The sequence below is a fragment of the Salvelinus fontinalis genome, chromosome 25, assembly GCF_029448725.1.
Source record: "Salvelinus fontinalis isolate EN_2023a chromosome 25, ASM2944872v1, whole genome shotgun sequence".
Lineage (NCBI taxonomy): Eukaryota > Metazoa > Chordata > Actinopteri > Salmoniformes > Salmonidae > Salvelinus > Salvelinus fontinalis.
The window spans coordinates 37,418,392-37,436,594 of NC_074689.1; the positions used below are offsets into that span (position 1 = coordinate 37,418,392).

Consider the following 18,203-nt stretch of genomic DNA (forward strand, 5'->3'; position numbering starts at 1 on the left):
TGTGAGCCCCTCCCCTCTGAAGCGTAGACTACTCTAGCCCAGCCCCCCTCTGAAGCGTAGACTACTGTAGCCCCTCCCCCCTCCGAAGCGTAGACTACTGTAGCCCCGCCCCCCTCCGAAACGTAGACTGCTGTAGCCCCTCCCCCCTCTGAAACGTAGACTGCTGAAGCCCCCCCCCCTCTGAAGCGTAGACTACTGTAGCCCCTCCCCCATCTGAAACTTAGACTGCTGTAGCCCCTCCCCCCTCTAAAGCGTAGACTACTGTAGCCCCGCCCCCCTCTGAAGCGTAGACTACTGTAGCCCCGCCCCCCTCTGAAGCATAGACTACTCTAGCCCCGCCCCCCTCTGAAGCATAGACTACTCTAGCCCCTCCCCCCTCTGAAGCGTAGACTACTGTAGACTACTGTAATTCAGATGATGTCATAACAAGATGCCCAGCGCTTCAAGCCTCCCCCTCAATCCACTCTCGCTCTCATCTTGCACCATAGGCTACACGTGTCTGTCCATCACGCATGTAAACAACTACCTTGCCTGCTTGATTCACACTGATTGGTGAAGTAGTTTAATGAGCACATTTTCTTTTTAAACAACATGATTTTACAGGTTAAAAAGGGACTGATATAAACCAGTACTTTTTGGGGGGGGGTTCCCGAACCGGTTCAGAACTTTATTTTGCTGGCCGGAACAGTGGAAAGGATCTTAACAAATGGTGGATCTGTTTTAAAATGAAACGATTGGGAAATAGTTTCGGTTCCAACCCCTGCTATACGGAATAGGGTCCTAGATTCCTCTAAATACTGACCACTTCATTTCCAGGTATTTCTTGCAGACGGGGTGTGAAAGGAGCTCTATGCGGTTGTATTTCACCATGGCCTGAGAGAGAGAATAACAGGTTATATTTCACCATGGCCTGAGAGAGAGAATAACAGGTTATATTTCACCATGGCCTGAGAGAGAGAATAACAGGTTATATTTCACCATGGCCTGAGAGAGAGAATAACAGGTTATATTTCACCATGGCCTGAGAGAGAGAATAACAGGTTATATTTCACCATGGCCTGAGAGAGAGAATAACAGGTTATATTTCACCATGGCCTGAGAGAGAGAATAACAGGTTATATTTCACCATGGCCTGAGAGAGAGAATAACAGGTTATATTTCACCATGGCCTGAGAGAGAGAATAACAGGTTATATTTCACCATGGCCTGAGAGAGAGAATAACAGGTTATATTTCACCATGGCCTGAGAGAGAGAATAACAGGTTATATTTCACCATGGCCTGAGAGAGAGAATAACAGGTTATATTTCACCATGGCCTGAGAGAGAGAATAACAGGTTATATTTCACCATGGCCTGAGAGAGAGAATAACAGGTTGGTGAGTATTTGGATCATTGCATCGGATAATAATAATAATAAAAAAATTGAACTCTAGCACACTGGTGATCTTGATGCTTCCAACAGGATCTTTTGTACACCAACGTTTCTGTCTCAATAGACCTTTCACCAGGCTGTTTTACAGAGAGGTGAAACCCCCGTTCTCCTTAGAACAGGAGCTCACTGTTCTGAATGGTACAGGCTTGCTTTTACACTAAATCTACAACAGAAACGGAGGTAAAAAACAGTCTACTGCTCTTGTATTGTTCTTACATTCAGAGTGGCCAGAGGCTGGATCTTCAGGCCTTTGTCTACCTTTGCATGCTTCGTCAGCGCTATCGGAGCCTGAAGCCACTGGAAATTGTAGTCGATCTACACAAAAAGAAAGAAAACAACATTTGAAATTGTAAGAAATGTTCCGATTGGAAAAAAGAAAATTCAACTGAAATCGTACAGTAGGGTTGCAAAATTCCAGTATCATTCCCAAAATCTTTCAGGTTTTCCATGAAATTCTGGAATATTCCCATAATCTAGAGGGAATACGCAGGGAAGTAGGGAACAACAAAGATTTCTGGAATACCAGGGAGTTTTTTGTGTAAAAGTTAACTGTCATTTTGCATCCCTGGTATTAAGTGTATATGGTAGAACTCACATGGTAGTCAGGACTTCTGGTATCGTCGTCTGATTCTCTAATGCAGCGATCCAGAAGGTACTTAACAGGTACAGGGAGATGAGGTGAAATCACCTGGTTAACCTCCTGGTTAAACTAATGGTTAACCTCCTGGTTAACTTCCTCTCCTGGTTAAACTGATGGTCACTTGGGATTTTCCTCCACGTTTATGTATTTGCAACAGTCAATGCACAAGCATATTATCACAAACCCCTTTTTTTTAATCAACTAAGTTGACTGAGAACTTGAACTTCTAGTTTTCAGTAATGACATGGGGGATATAATATATTTGTTCTCAGGGACACCCATTAAATCAAATCAAATGTTATTTTGTCAAATACAGTAGGATAGATGTTGCTCTCATTTCTCAACATGTTTCTTCCTTCACCTACTTAAAAAAACAGTCGATGCTCGAACGTATCCTCACTAACCCCTATTTTACCAAGAAAGTTGAAGCAAACCTTGCAAGACTCTGGCAGCAAGTCAACCAGGTCCAACACTGGACAACGACAGCCAGCATCACGTTTGAACATACTCAGGATGTGATTACATCTAGAAAACACAAACAACAAACACAGGAACATGTCTTTATCTGGAAGGGCCCAAGTCTGTGATCCTCTCCTTATGATTGGACCAGGAGAGACCCATTAGCAGAGAACGGTTAAGGACCACTAGACTAAGGTTATAAAATCACAAGTCTGTGATCCTCTCCTTATGATTGGACCAGGAGAAACCCATGGCAGAGAACGGTTAAGGACCACTAGACTAGAATTGTAAAATTACAGTCACATTCCCAAAACCTGCAGGATTTCCAGAAATCCTGTTTGGAAGACTATAGAGTTCCTTCTTATTCCCTATTAATTCCAGGAAACTTCCATCTCGGATTTGATCTTTTTAGAAAAACCTAGGAATTTTGGGTAAATTACCAGAATTTTGCAACCCTAAGCCCACTGAACTAACACATTGGTCCCCTAACACTGCTCACTGCACTGTGGCTGCCCCTTGCTCCAACCTCTGTCATTTTAAAGGGGTCGGGTACAAAGCAGAAGAATTTCCGTCGACTGGATCAATAAAGTATTTGTTTTCTGGACTGACCTGTCGCTGTCGATGATAGCGTTAATCACGTCCTTCCTCCCATGTTGCAGTGCTTCGTGGAAGAAGGAGGCGTGGTTCTTGTTGAGGCTGATCTCCGCCCCTCTCTGCAGCAGCAGTCTCACCGCTGCTACATGGCCCTCCCGGGCTGCCAAGTGCAGCGCAGTGCTCTGATCACAACAACAACAACACGATTTGTGAATTCAAATCATCACCGAACCAACACATCACCAGGCACGTTTATCCATTCATTCATTAAGAAGTATCTGAAGAATAAAAGCCTTTAAAAATGAATAATTTGGTTTCCAAAGAGGGTGCTTATTGCTGTTAGAATGTCTGGCTAGGCTACATATCATGATTGTTTTGTTTTGTGTTTAGTTTTATTTTTTATACACGGTGGCTATAAACTGAATTACGTATACAAAATTGATTTGTCCTGAAGCATAAAGGTTGTCTGAATGAAGCATAAAGGTTGTCTGAATGAAGCATAAAGGCTGTCTGAATAAAACATAAAGGCTGTCTGAATGAAACATAAAGGCTGTCTGAATGAAACATAAAGGCTGTCTGAATGAAACATAAAGGCTGTCTGAATGAAACATAAAGGTTGACTGAATGAAACATAAAGGTTGTCTGAATGAAACATTAAGGTTGTCTGAATGAAGCATAAAGGCTGTCTGAATGAAGCATAAAGGCTGTCTGAATGAAACATAAAGGCTGTCTGAATGAAGCATAAAGGTTGTCTGAATGAAACATAAAGGTTGTCTGAATGAAACATAAAGGTTGACTGAACCCCATCCTCATCCAGCTTGTCCAGTAGTTTGATGTTGGTGGCCAGGACAATCTTCATGGTCTGGGTGTACCCCTCTGCCGCCGCATGGTGTAAACAGGTCCTCCCTTTGTAATCACTAAGGACGAGACAGACAGACAGACAGCACTAAGGACTAGAGAGACAGACAGACAGACATACTGACAGCAATTAACATAGGGATGTTCCACCCATCGCTGTTGATCCACCCACTGATGTTCCACCAATCACAGTTGATCCACCCACTGATGTTCCACCAATCACAGTTGATCCACCCACTGATGTTCCACCAATCACAGTTGATCCACCCACTGATGTTCCACCAATCACTGTTGACCCACCCAGTGATGTTCCACCCATCACAGTTGATCCCACCCACTGATGTTCCAATCACAGTTGATCCACCCACTGATGTTCCACCAATCACAGTTGATCCACCCACTGATGTTCCACCAATCACTGATGATCCACCCACTGATGTTCCACCCATCACACTGATGATCCACCCACTGATGTTCCACCCATCACAATTGATCACCCCCACTGATGTTCCAATCACTGTTGACCCACCCACTGATGTTCCACCCACTTCTTTTGCAACGCCCACTTTCAGACACGCTCCAGGTATGCAGTCAGCCATACTTGGAGTCATGGGTACCTGCAATGTCCGCCAGTCTGCCCATTATGCCATCATTGACATGAATGGGGGACGCCAGTTCTACTCCTTCTATTTCTACGGGGTGCTAACTTTCCTCGAATTCACAGGTCTCCCAAAAATTCTGGTTGAAGAAATTCCCAGATGTCCTGTGTGTTCCCTCCTGATACTGGTAATATTCCCGCTGGGATTTCTTGTATAGCAGGAACTTTTTGGGACATTTTACAGAAACGTTGGTGACCCTACTCCTAAGCCGATATTTACAGATTGACGTGAGGATCTGTTGCAAAACCTTTAGAGGCATAATCAGTGCCAAAAAACAGAGCAACTGTCCTCATAACTACAAACAGTAGACCTTGTAATGTACAGATGATGTTACTGTTAATACCAGTGAAAGAGGGCTCCTTTACGAAGCAGCAGCTCCACCACCTTGGTGTGCCCCCCTCCAGAGGCCAGGTGTAGCGGGGTCAGGCCTCTCTCGTCCCCCTCATTCAGCAGACGGGAGTCTGTGATTGTCTCCAGGAGACGCTGGCAGGTGTTGACACGACCATACCTGATGAGAGTGCGAAGAGGAGAGGAGGGTTAAGGGGTTTACCTGGTGTTAATAAAACAGATGTAGGATCTTAATTTGAGCCCGTTTGCTCCAGCAGGAAAATAATCCTGCAGCAACGGGAAATGTGAATTATTATGTGGATTATACACTGAGTATACAAAACATTAGGAACACCTGCTCTTTCCATGACCTAGACTGACCAGGTGAATCCAGGTGAAAGATATGATCCCTTATTGATATCACTTGTTAAATCCACTACAATAAATTGAAGGGAGGAGATAGGTGAAATAATTTTTTTTAGGCTTTGAGACAATTGAGTCATGCATTGTGTATGTGTGCCAATCCGAGGGTGAATGGACAAGACCAACCTTTGAACGGGGTATGGTAGTAGGTGCAACGCTGCTGGGTTTTTCACGCTCAACAGTTTCCTGTGTGTAATACGAATGGTCCACCACCCAAAGGACATCCAGCCAACTTGACACAACTGTGAGAAGCACTGGAGTAAATATGGGCCAGCATCCCTGTGGAACGCTTTCGACACCTTGTAGAGTCCATGCCCTGATGAATTGATTGTAACGGCAGCCTTCCTGCTCTTCGTCTGAAGAGGAGGTGTAGCAGGGATCGGACCACGAACACGTAGCTCGTGTTCATTAATAGACGAGACGAAAACGTGAACACTTACAAATAACAAAATAACAAACGTGGCAAACCGATACAGTCTTAGCTGGTGCAGAGAAACACAAAGACAGGAAACAACCACCCTGGTTGTATGATTATGATTCCCAATCAGAGACAACACAAAACCCCTGCCTCTGATTGGGAACCATATTAGGCCAAACATAGAAACAGACAAACTAGACACACAACATGGAATGCCCACCCAGCTCACGTCCTGACCAACACTAAAACAAGCAAAACACACAAGAACTATGGTCAGAACGTGACATTGAGGCTGTTCTGAGGGCAAAAAGGGTGTGCAACTCAATATTAGGAAGATGTAATTTATGGTCATTTTATAGGGGTTGATATATTTTTGTAAGGAAAAAAATCAAGTCTGAAATTTTGATGTGGAAATTACAAACATCAGATGCCTTTTTAAACCTTAAATACACTACAAGTGTTACATTTCCTGCATTACAGGAAAGTTCTCCTTCAACAGAGTGATCATATTAAGATCCTACATCTGTAGATGACCATACCTGTTGGAGTAGAGAGAGGAAGAGGAGGAAGAGAAGAAGCTGAAGGAGAGGAAGAGTGAAAGGAGGCAGAGGAATGGATGGAGTAAGATGAGGAGTAGAACGAGGATGAGAAAGGAGAGAAGTGAAAGGCCTACTGCACCAACAGGTATGTTATTGTACCTACAATACTAGCAAATATACCTGTTAATAAACCTACTGCACCAACAGGTATGTTACTATACCTAGCTACTAGACCAGATAATATACCTGTTAATATACCTACTGCACCAACAGGTATGTTACTATACCTAGCTACTAGACCAGATAATATACCTGTTAATAAACCTACTGCACCAACAGGTATGTTACTATACCTAGCTACTAGACCAGATAATATACCTGTTAATAAACCTACTGCACCAACAGGTATGTTACTATACCTAGCTACTAGACCAGATAATATACCTGTTAATATACCTACTGCACCAACAGGTATGTTACTATACCTAGCTACTAGACCAGATAATATACCTGTTAATATACCTACTGCACCAACAGGTATTGTAACGAGTATTACTGAAGGTGGCCTCCCTTCCTGTTCGAGTGGCGCTCGGCGGTCGTCGTCGCCGGTCTACTAGCTGCCACCGATCCCTTTTTCCTTTTCGTTTGGTTTTGTCTAATTGATTTCACCTGTTTATTGTTTGGTTGTTAGGGTGGTGTTATTTAAGTTCGTTTAGCCCGTTTATGTTTGTGCGGGCTTGTTTCTCTGTTTGTATCTGAGGTTGCTATTTTCATTGGGGTTTTTCCACAGACTGGATTTATTTTCCAGTTTTGGTCTTTATTCAAGTTGGAGTTTTACGCCAATGTTTTTGACGTTACCAGTTGTATTTCTGGTTGGACATTAAAAAAGTGGTTTTCCCCGTTACCTTTGCTCTCTGCGCCTGACTCCTTACCTTTGTCCTCATCGAGTGTAACAGGTATGTTACTATACCTAGCTACTAGACTAGATAATATACCTGTTAATATACCTACTGCACCAACAGGTATGTTATTGTACCTACAATACTAGCAAATATACCTGTTAATATAGCTACTGCACCAACAGGTATGTTACTATACCTACAATACCAGCAAATATACCTGTTAATAAACCTACTGCACCAACAGGTATGTTACTATACCTAGCTACTAGACCAGATAATATACCTGTTATACCTGTTAATATACCTACTGCACCAACAGGTGTGTCACCATACCTGCTATACCAACTATAGGAAGCGGTTGGGTTGGAGGATGAAGACCATTTGACCCTGTGGTTTATCGTTCTGTATAAGTGATGCTCTTTAGGGCTTGAGGCTAAGGTATCAATGTTAATTAATAACACCACTGACTGGGCAGTGAAGGTTAGCCTAGTATGTTACCCTATTAATAACACCACTGACTGGGCAGTGAAGGTTAGCCTAGTATGTTACCCTATTAATAACACCACTGACTGGGCAGTGAAGGTTAGCCTAGTATGTTACCCTATTAAGAACACCACTGACTGGGCAGTGAAGGTTAGCCTAGTATGTTACCCTATTAATAACACCACTCACTGGGCAGTGAAGGTTAGCCTAGCATGTTACCCTATTAATAACACCACTGACTGGGCAGTGAAGGTTAGCCTAGCATGTTACCCTATTAATAACACCACTCACTGGGCAGCGAAGTGCAGGGCAGACTTCTTGTCCTTGGACTTGCGGTCCAGAGACACCTGTAGAACCAGGATGTTCTTGACAGATTCGTGTATTCCCAGTCTGCAGGCGTAGTGGAGAGGAGTACATCCCTCGTTGTCCTCGTTACTCAACAGATCCTTCACACTGCTGTGCTGTAAGGGGGCAGGACACACACGCACACACACATAAACACTTGATCCCTGACTTCCCAAGAGCAGGTAGACGGATGCTGTCTGCCTTCCAAAGGGTCTGCTGAAGTCTGTTATCTGTGCTTCACTGTTTTAGAGGCTACAGCAGATCACCGAGACGCTTGGCAAAGCTCTAAATGGTTTTAATAAACTATCATTTGGCACAGAGCGATGGTTATATAGTTCAACAGCCAGCCTTTGTGGCTCCTCCCAAAAAGCACCCTATTCCCTTTATAGTGCACTTCTTTCTACCAGATCGGGTCAAAAGTAGTGCACTATAAAGGGACTAGTGTGCCATTTGGGATGTAGCCTTTTGGACTCTAGGAACAGACTCATAATGGTTTGTAGAGGTAGAGATTGTTAGCTGGAAGAAAATTAATGGTGGCAGAAAGCGGTACGCTATTCCACCTTTAACGTTTATGCCTTTCCCTAACTTCGAAAAACTAGTGCAGTCGCTTTTACGTAACCTTCCTTCCTAACCCTTCACATGACCTCAGTGAAATTATACAGTGTCTAAAATAAATTCAATGTTATCCGTAACTTGCTTTGTAAACAACAGGTGTAGACTAATAGTGAAAAGGTTAATTACGGACCTTCTCAACAATACAGAGAGAAATATAAAGAGAAAAGTAATAGAAAGATAATAACAAGAGGAATAAATAAACAATGACGAGCGATAACTTGGCTATATAGACGGGGTACCAGTACCGAGTCAATGTGCAGCGTACGAGGTAATTGAGGTAACTATGTACATATAGGTAGGGATAAAGTGACTAGGCTACAGGATACATAATAAAAGGTAACAGCAGTGTATGTGATGAGTCAAAAGAGTTGTGTGCAAAAAGAGTCCATGCAGATAGTCTGGGTAGTTATTGGTTAACAATATGACTAACTATTTAGTAGTCTTATGTCTTGGAGGTAGAAGCTGTTCAGGGTCCTGTAGGTTCCAGACTTGATGCATCGGTACCACTTGCCAGACGGTAGCAGAGAGAACAGTCTATGACTTGGGTGGCTGGAGTCTTTGTCAATTTTTAGGGCCTTCCTCTGACACCGCCTGGTATAGAGGTCCTGGATTGCAGGGAGCTCGGCCCCAGTGATGTGCTGGGCCGTACACACTACCCTCTGTAACGCTTTGCAGTCAGATGCCAAGCTGTTGGCATACCAAGTGGTGATGCATCAAGTCAAGATGCTCTCAGTGGTACAGCTGTAGAACTTTCTGAGGATCTGTTGGCCCATGCCAAATCTTTTAAGACTCCTGGAAGGAAGAGGCGTTGTCATGCCTTCTTAAAGACGGTGTTGGTGTGTGTGTGTGGACCATGATAAATGGGTGCGTGCTCGGCCCTTTGTTTCCTATAGTCCACAATCAGATCTTTTGTCTTGCCGATGTTGAGAGAGAGGTTGTTGTCCTGGCACCACACTGCCAAGTCACTCACCTCCCTATAGGCTGTCTCATCGTCATCGGTGATGAGTCCAACCATGTTGTGTCGTCAGCAAACTTAATGATGGTGTTGGAGTCATGTGCGGCCAAGCAGCAGTTGTGGGTGAACAGGGAGTACAGGAGGGGACTAAACACACACCCCTGAGGGGCCCCAGTGTTGAGGGTCAGCGTGGGGGAAGTGTTTTTGCCTACCCTCACCACCTCGGGCGGCCGATTAGGAAGTCCAGGATCCAGTTGCAGAGGGAGGTGTTCAGTCCTAGGGTCCTGGGTTTAGTGATGAGCTTTGGAGGGCACTATGGTGTTGAACGTTGAGCTATAGTCAATAAACAGCATTCACACGTAGGTGTTCCTCTTGCCCAGGTGGGAGAAGGCAGTGTGGAGTGTAATAGAGATGGCTTAATCTGTGGATCTGTTGGGGCGGTATGAATAGGAGTGGGTCCAGGGTGTCTGGGATGATGGTGTTGATGTGAGTCATGACCAGCCTTTCAAAGCATTACATGGAAACAGATGTGAGTGCAATGGGGCGATTTGTCATTTAGATTGGTTACGTTGGCGTTCTTTGACACAGGGACTATTATGGTCTGCTTGAAACATGTAGATATTACAGACTGGGACAGGGAGAGTTTGAAAATGTCCGTGAAGACACTTGCCAGTTGGTTAGCACATGCTCTGAGTATGACATTACAGACTGGGTCAGGGAGAGGCCAGCTGGTCTGTGCATGCTCGGAGTATGATATTACAGACTGGGTCAGGGAGAGGCCAGCTGGTCTGTGTATGCTCTGAGTATGACATTACAGACTGGGTCAGGGAGATGCCAGCTGGTCAGGGCATGCTCTGAGTATGACATTACAGACTGGGACAGGGAGAGGCCAGCTGGTCAGGGCATGCTCTGTTTATGATAATCCGTCTAGCCCTGTGGCCTTGTGTTAACCTGTTTAAAGGTCTTACTCACATTGGCTACGGAGTGCGAGATCACACATTCGTCCGGAACGGCTGGTGCTCTCATGCATGGTTCAGTGCTGCTTGCCTCGTGGCGAGCATAGAAATAATTTGGTAGGTTGCGTCACTGGGCAGCTCGCAGCTGGATTTCCTTTTGTAATTCGTGATAGTTTGCCAGCCCTGCCACATCCGTCGAGTGTCAGAGCCGGTGTAGTAGGATTTGATCTTCGTCCTGTATTGACGTTTTGACAGTTTGATGGCTCGTCGGCGGTCATAGCGGGATTTCTTTTAAGAGTCTGGATTCATGACAGCGGCAGCTCTAGCCCTTTAGCTCAGTGTGGATGTTGCCTGTAATCCATGGCTTCTGGCTGTGATATGTACGCACGGTGAAGCCAGTGACTGATGTGGTAAACTTCACGATGTTATCGGATGAATTCCGGAACAAATTCAAACAGTCCTGTTGCTGAAAATCCGCTTCATCGGACCACTTGTACTTCCTGTTTGAGTTTTTGCTTGTAAGCAGGAATCAGGAGGGTAGAGTTATGATTAGATTGGCCAAATGGAGGGCGAGGGAGAGCTTTGTATGCATTTCTGTGTGTGGAGTAAAGATGATCTAGAGTTTTTTCCCCTCTGGTTGCACAGGTGACATGCTGGTAAAATTGCTGATGCTGATTCCAGTTTCCCTGCATTAAAATCAATCACTAGGAGCACATTTTCTTGTTTGCTTATGGCCCGATACAGCTCGTTGAGTGTGTTCTCAGAGCCAGCATCGTGAAGTAATCTAACTCAAGCTAGCAAAACCTTGAGACTTCCTTAACATTAGAGATCGCTCAGCAGCTGCTGTTAACAATCCCTGAGCTGAAAAGGTAAAAATCTGTCATTCTGCCCCTGAACAAGACAGTTAACCCACTGTTCCTAGGCTGTCATTGAAAATAAGAATTTGTTCTTAACTGACTTGCCTAGTTAAATAAAGGTTAAATACAATTTTAAATAAAAATAAAGACACACACCTCCTGCCTTAACCTTAACCCAAGCTGCTGCCGTTCGGTCTTGACGATGAATAGAAAACCCAGCTAAAAACGTGTATATTATCCATGTCCTTGTTCAGCCATGACTCTGATAAATGTAGGATATTACAGTTCTTCAGGTCCCATTGATAAGATAGTCTCAAACTTAGTGATTGTACGTTTGCCAATAGAATGGAGTGTAGAGTCGGTTTATTTAGTCGCAGACTAGTCACGTCAGGGAGCTCGATGGCCTCTCTTGCACCGTCTCTTCCTCTTTCGAGTCGCAGGGATTAGGACCTGGTCTGTAATAAGCAGAACTTCCAGAGCGATCGACTTGTTGAAGTAGAAATCTTCCTCCAAATCGAGGTCGCTGTTCTGATGTCCAGAAGCTGTTATCAGGAAATTATGACAGAAATATTACGTTCAAAAAAGTTAACAGGCGATTGACGCACCCGTGCATTAAACGTTTACATTTATATTAATAAAATCTGAACGGTTAATTTTCAGAAACGTACTGTTTTTTCCGAGTTCCAAGTTGTTTTGAAAATCGGCATAACAGAAAGTACATTTGTGATTCTTAGTTTCATTCCGCCTCAGTGAGTCAGCACGTCCGTGACGGAGAAATATTATGTTTTTGTCTGTTATGAAGAAATATGCCAAGTATATCGTTCACCACGAAACAAACGTGAGACGTGACTTTGAAGAGCAGCGAGGCTGAAGGCGATGATCGGATCAAGACACTTCTCTTATTATAATGAACTGGATGAAATTAATTGTGAATGAATCGTTAGCAGGCCTACTTTATAATTGTGGTATTATTTGGAAAGAATGTACTGTGTGTTAACCCATTGGCTTTTTGATTTATTTAAAAACATTCACTCTTTACTGTGTAGATAATGGTAACATACAAGTCATTTAATAATTGTACTATTTTGATAGCCTAACGGTAAAGCCGCTGTTTATTGATTTCGTTGATACGATACGGGACGTAGTCTACAATAACTTGAGCCGTTATTATTTATTTTATTGATAAATATACACATTTGGTGATACAGGGTTTATTTTATGTTAAGATAGGCTACATCAGGACAGGCTACATCAGGACAGGCTACATCAGGACAGGCCACATCATGACAGGCTACATCAGGACAGGCTACATCAGGACAGGCTACATCAGGACAGGCTACATCAGGACAGGCTACATCAGGACAGGCCACATCATGACAGGCCACATCATGATAGGCCACATCATGACAGGCCACATCATGACAGGCCACATCATGACAGGCCACATCCTGACAGATTTATCAGGAAAAACAAAACAATTTAATACATTTTAGAATAAGGCTGTAACATAACAAAATGTGGAAAAAGTCAAGTGGTGTGAACACTTTTTGAAGACACTGTATGCAGAGTTCCTTGTACGTGATGTAGCAATAAAGATTAAAACCATTCTGTGATGCACAGAGTACTACTGTGGTCTGAATACTTTCCTGAATGCATTGTATTTCCCCGAGGTGCAATACACATGAAGGCCAATAGATGGGGACCTAGTTCCACTAATGACTGCGGGATCACTGGGGTGACCCTCTGAGACATTAGGAATTGCTTTCACCTGTGGCATAACGCGAGAGCCAGACATGGTAATTCTGTGTGATTGTTTTTTTTTGTTCTGTTGAAAAACAGATGTGGGCAGTAGTCCCAAATATGTATATAGTTGTTTGTTTCATTGATGTCTGTGCCCCCAAAACACAGGTACAGTTATTCTCAAGACCTGGGGAACCACAATCTGGTGTTGACTGTCCTCTTCATTGTGGATTGCAGTGCTTTACACAACAAAAGACAAAGAATTTTAACGTGTTTCTTTTAAATATATTTTTTTTGCCTTTATGGCGGTAGGTAGTCTTGGAGGGTTGGGCCAGTATCCGCAAGGTCTCTGGTTCAGATCCCCAAATCCCCTAGCTGAATAGGTGAAAGATCTGTCTGTGACATGGCACTTAACCCTAATAGCTTTAGGGACGCCGTCAATAATGGCAGATCGCTGGCCTTGAGCCCACCCTACGAGGGCGTCTCAGTGGCTGTGAGATATGTAAAAAAAAATATATATATATATATATATATATCAAATTCGCACTTGTACAGCTGTGAAATATGACAAACCTAATTATTATCACTCATATAAGTGTCTCAAAAGTTTGTTTTGACATTATATTTCTGAATCAATAAATCTAAAACACTTGATGGGGCCTATTACAGAAATGTCTGTAGAAGCCAAAATGTCAAGGTAGTGAAAAAACTGCAAAAAGAAAATATCTTTTTTTTTTAGAACACACAAAACAGCAGAATTGGTCAAATGTCCGTAAGATGGCAGCTATTCTCTACAGCGCCAACCTTAACGTAACCCTCGTTCCTTACCCTAACCTTAATGAATTTCAACACCTATTCCTACACTTGAGTTTCCGTAACAACATATATTTCCCTTCTGCCATTGGACATCGTGTACCTGTAGGATGTCTCTGGAGAGGTTTTTGAGGCCTTTGGGTTGCAGGATGGCCAGATGGAGGAAGTTACATCCTGATTTGTCCTTTATGTTCACGTTGGCACCTGAAAAAGACACACACACACACACACACACACACACACACACACACACACACACACACACACACACACACACACACACACACACACACACACACACACACACACACACACACACACACACACACACACACACACATAGACACACAAACATAGACACACAAACACACAGACACACAAACACAGACACACACACACAGACACACACACACACTTCAAAATCTGAGTTTGATCCACAGACATGTTGACTTTTAATACAGTTATTGTACCATGCAATCCCACCTGCAACCCTGTGCATGCGACTATGAAACATTGTGAATCTGTAACAGCTGACCTTTGGACAGCAGAAGAGCCACAGTTCTCCAGGCTCCGCAGTTAGTAGCCAGCAGCAGTGGGGAAAGACCCTTACAGTCTATGTAGTCAATGTCTGCACCCTGTCAACACATAATTCAATACAGCTGAGTCCCAAATGGCAACCTATTCCCTATATAGTGCACTACTTTTGACCAGTGCCCCTGGCCAAACAGGTCTCATAGGCCCTGGTCAAAAGTAGTGCACTATACAGGAAAGAGGGTGCCATTTGGAAAGCAAGTATTGCTATACTGTTACAGTAGCTCAAACTGGCACCTTATATGGGATGGTTTATGGGCCATATTCTTGTAGTGTGTTTACCTTTGAAATTAGTTGTCCGCCAACTCTGGTGTGTGTGTGTGTGTGTGTGTGTGTGTGTGTGTGTGTGTGTGTGTGTGTGTGTGTGTGTGTGTGTGTGTGTGTGTGTGTGTGTGTGTGTGTGTGTTTGAGTGCTTGTGTGTGTGTGTGTGTGTGTGTGTGTGTGCGTGTGTGTGTGTGTGTGTGTGTGTGTGTGTGTGTGCCTGTGTGTGTGTGTATGAGTGCTTGTGTACTGTATTTACCTTTGAAATGAGGTACTCCGCCAATTCTGTGTGATCAAATATAGTTGCCCTGGAGAAATAACATGCATTATATCACAGCTTTAAACAGGCTCTTGTTTGCTTACGCTGCCCTTTGTCCAATATACAGCGCCTCCAGAAAATATTTAGACCCCTTGAGCTTTTCCACGTTTTTGTTACATTACATTTAAAATGGATAAATATTTATATTTTTAAAACTCTGATATCTACACATACAGTTGAAGTCTGAAGTTTACATACACCTTAGCCAAATACATTTAAACTCAGTTTTTCACAATTCCTGACATTTAATCCTAGTAAAAATTCCCCTGTCTCAGGTCAGTTAGGATCACCACTTTATTTTAAGAATGTGAAATGTCAGAATAATAGTAGAGAGAATGATTTATTTCAGCTTTTATTTCTTTCATCACATTCCCAGTGGGTCAGAAGTTTACAATACACTCAATTAGTATTTGGTAGCATTGCCTTTAAATTGTTTAACTTGGGTCAAACGTTTCGGGTAGCCTTCCACAAGCTTGGGTGAATTTTGGCCCATTCCTCATCAGACCAGAGGACATTTATCCAAAAAGTACGATCTTTGTCCCCATGTGCAGTTGCAAACTGTAGGCTTCTTCCTTGCTGAGCAGCCTTTCAGATTATGTCGATATAGGACTCGTTTTACTGTGGATATAGATACTTTTGTACCTGTTTCCTCCAGCATCTTCACAAGGTCCTTTGCTGTTGTTCTGGGATTGATTTGCTCTTTTCGCACCAAAGTACGTTCATCTCTAGGAGACAGAACGCGTCTCCTTCCTGAGCGGTATGACGGCTGGTGTTTACACTTGTGTACTATTGTTTGTACAGATGAACGTGGTACCTTCAGGCGTTTGGAAGTTGCTCCCAAGGATGAATCAGACTTGTGGAGGTCTACAATATTTTTTTTTGTCTTTGCTGATTTCTTTTGATTTTCCCATGATGTCAAGCAACGAGGCACTGAGTTTGAAGGTAGGCCTTGAAATACATCCACAGGTACACCTCCATTTAACTCAAATTATGTCAATTAGCCTATCAGAAGCTTCTAAAGCCATGACATCATTTTCTGGAATTTTCCACGCTGTTTAAGGCACAGTCAACTTAGTGTATGTAAACTTCTGACCCACTGGATTTGTTATACAGTGAATTATAAGTGAAATAATCTGTCTGTTGGAAAAATGACTTGTGTCATGCACAAAGTAGATGTCCTAACCGACTTGCCAAAACTATAGTTTGTTAACAAGAAATTTGTGGAGTAGTAGAAAAAATGAGTTTTATATTACTCCAACCTAAGTGTATGTAAACTTCCGACTTCAACTGTAATACCCCATAATAAAAAAGTGAAAATAGTTTTTTAGAAATGTTTGCAAATGTATTAAAAATTAAAAACAGAAATACCCTACTTACTTAAGTATTCAGACCCTTTGCTATGAGACTCGAAATTAAGTTCAGGTGCATACTGTTTTAATTGATCATCCTTGAGATGTTTCTACAACTTGATTGGAGTCCACCTGTGGTAAATTCAATTGATTGGACATGATTGGGAAAGGCACACACCTGTCTACATAATGTCCCATAGTTGACAGTGCATGTCAGAGCAAAAACCAAGCCATGAGGTCGAAGGAATTGCTCCGAGACAGGATTGTGTCGTGGCACAGATCTGGGGAAAGGTATCAAATAATTTCAGCACCACAAAAGGTCCCCAAGAACACAGCGGCCTCCATCATTCTTAAATGGAAGACGTTTGGAACAACCAAGACTCTTCCTAGAGCTGGCCACCCGGCAAAACTGAGCAATCGGGGAAGAAGGGCCTTGGTCAGGGAGGAGACAAAGAACCCGATGGTCACTCTGACAGAGCTCTAGAGTTCCTCTGTGGAGATTGGAGAACCTTCCAGAAGGACAACCATCTCTGCAGCACTCCACCAATCAGGCCTTTATGGTAGAGTGGCCAGACGGAAGACACCCCTCAGTAAAAGGCACATGACAGCCCGCTTGGACAAACAAGATCCACTGGTCTGAGGAAACCAAGATTGAACTCTTTGGCCTGAATACCAAGTTTCACGTCTGGAGGAAACCTGGCACCATCCCTACGGTGAAGCATGGTGGTGGCAGCATCATGCTGTGGGAATGTTTTTCAGTGGCATGGACTAGGAGACTAGTCGGGATTGAGGCAAAGAGGGACGGAGCAAAGTAGAGAGAGATCCTTGATGAAAACCTGCTCCAGAGCGCTCAGGACTTCAGACTCAGGCAAAGGTTCACCTTCCAAAAGGACAACGACCCTAAGTACAAAACCAAGACAACATAGTAGTGTCTTCGGAAACAAGTCTCTGAATGCCCTTGAGTGGGCCAGCTTGAACCCGATCGATTATCTCTGGAGAGACCTGAAAATAGCTGTGCAGCAACGCTCCCCATCCAACCTGACAGAGATTGACAGGATCTGCAGAGAAGAATGGGAGAAACTCTCCAAATACAGGTGTGCCAACCTTGTAGCATCATACCCAAGAAGACTCGAGGCTGTAATCACTGCCAAAGGTGCTTCAACAAAGTACTGAGTAAAGGGTCTGAGTACTTATTTAAATGTACAATTTCAAGTTTTTTTTATTTTATAAATGAATTTTCAAAAAAAATGTTTTTGCTTTGTCATTATGGGGTATTGTGTGTAGATTGATGACGGAAAAAATACATTTTCATCCATTCTAGAATAAGGCTGTAACGTAACAAAATGTGAAAAAAGTTAAGGGGTCTGAATACTTTCCGAAGGCACTCAATAAAAATTCCAACGCAACATGTAACCATTTCAAAGATTTTACAGTCAGTTACAGTCCAATAAGGAAATCAGTCATATGAAATAAATTCATTAGGCCCCAATCTATGGATTTCACTTGACTGGGCAGGGGCACAGCCATGGGTGGGCATATGTCCACCCACTTGGCAGCCAGTCCACCCCTCAGACGATCCCACAGGTCAAGAAGCCAGATGTGGAGGTCCAGGGATGGCGTGGTTACACGTGGTCTGCAGGTTTGAAGCCGGTTGGACGTACCTTCT

General features: G+C 43.3%; 1 protein-coding gene across 1 annotated transcript in view; it reads right to left on the reverse strand.

Moving 5' to 3' along the window:
• Window positions 1-18,203, reverse strand: part of trpa1b (transient receptor potential cation channel, subfamily A, member 1b) — a 91,718-nt gene that overhangs the window by 47,776 nt on the left and 25,739 nt on the right. Inside the window, exons 8-18 of the mRNA XM_055882175.1 lie at window positions 15,129-15,177; window positions 14,552-14,651; window positions 14,120-14,220; window positions 8,027-8,196; window positions 4,987-5,151; window positions 3,929-4,043; window positions 3,142-3,308; window positions 2,508-2,598; window positions 2,029-2,088; window positions 1,650-1,748; window positions 803-873 (exon numbers count right to left, since the gene is read on the reverse strand). Coding sequence (XP_055738150.1) covers window positions 803-873; window positions 1,650-1,748; window positions 2,029-2,088; window positions 2,508-2,598; window positions 3,142-3,308; window positions 3,929-4,043; window positions 4,987-5,151; window positions 8,027-8,196; window positions 14,120-14,220; window positions 14,552-14,651; window positions 15,129-15,177 — 1,188 coding nt within the window. The remainder of the gene's footprint in view (window positions 1-802; window positions 874-1,649; window positions 1,749-2,028; window positions 2,089-2,507; window positions 2,599-3,141; window positions 3,309-3,928; window positions 4,044-4,986; window positions 5,152-8,026; window positions 8,197-14,119; window positions 14,221-14,551; window positions 14,652-15,128; window positions 15,178-18,203) is intronic.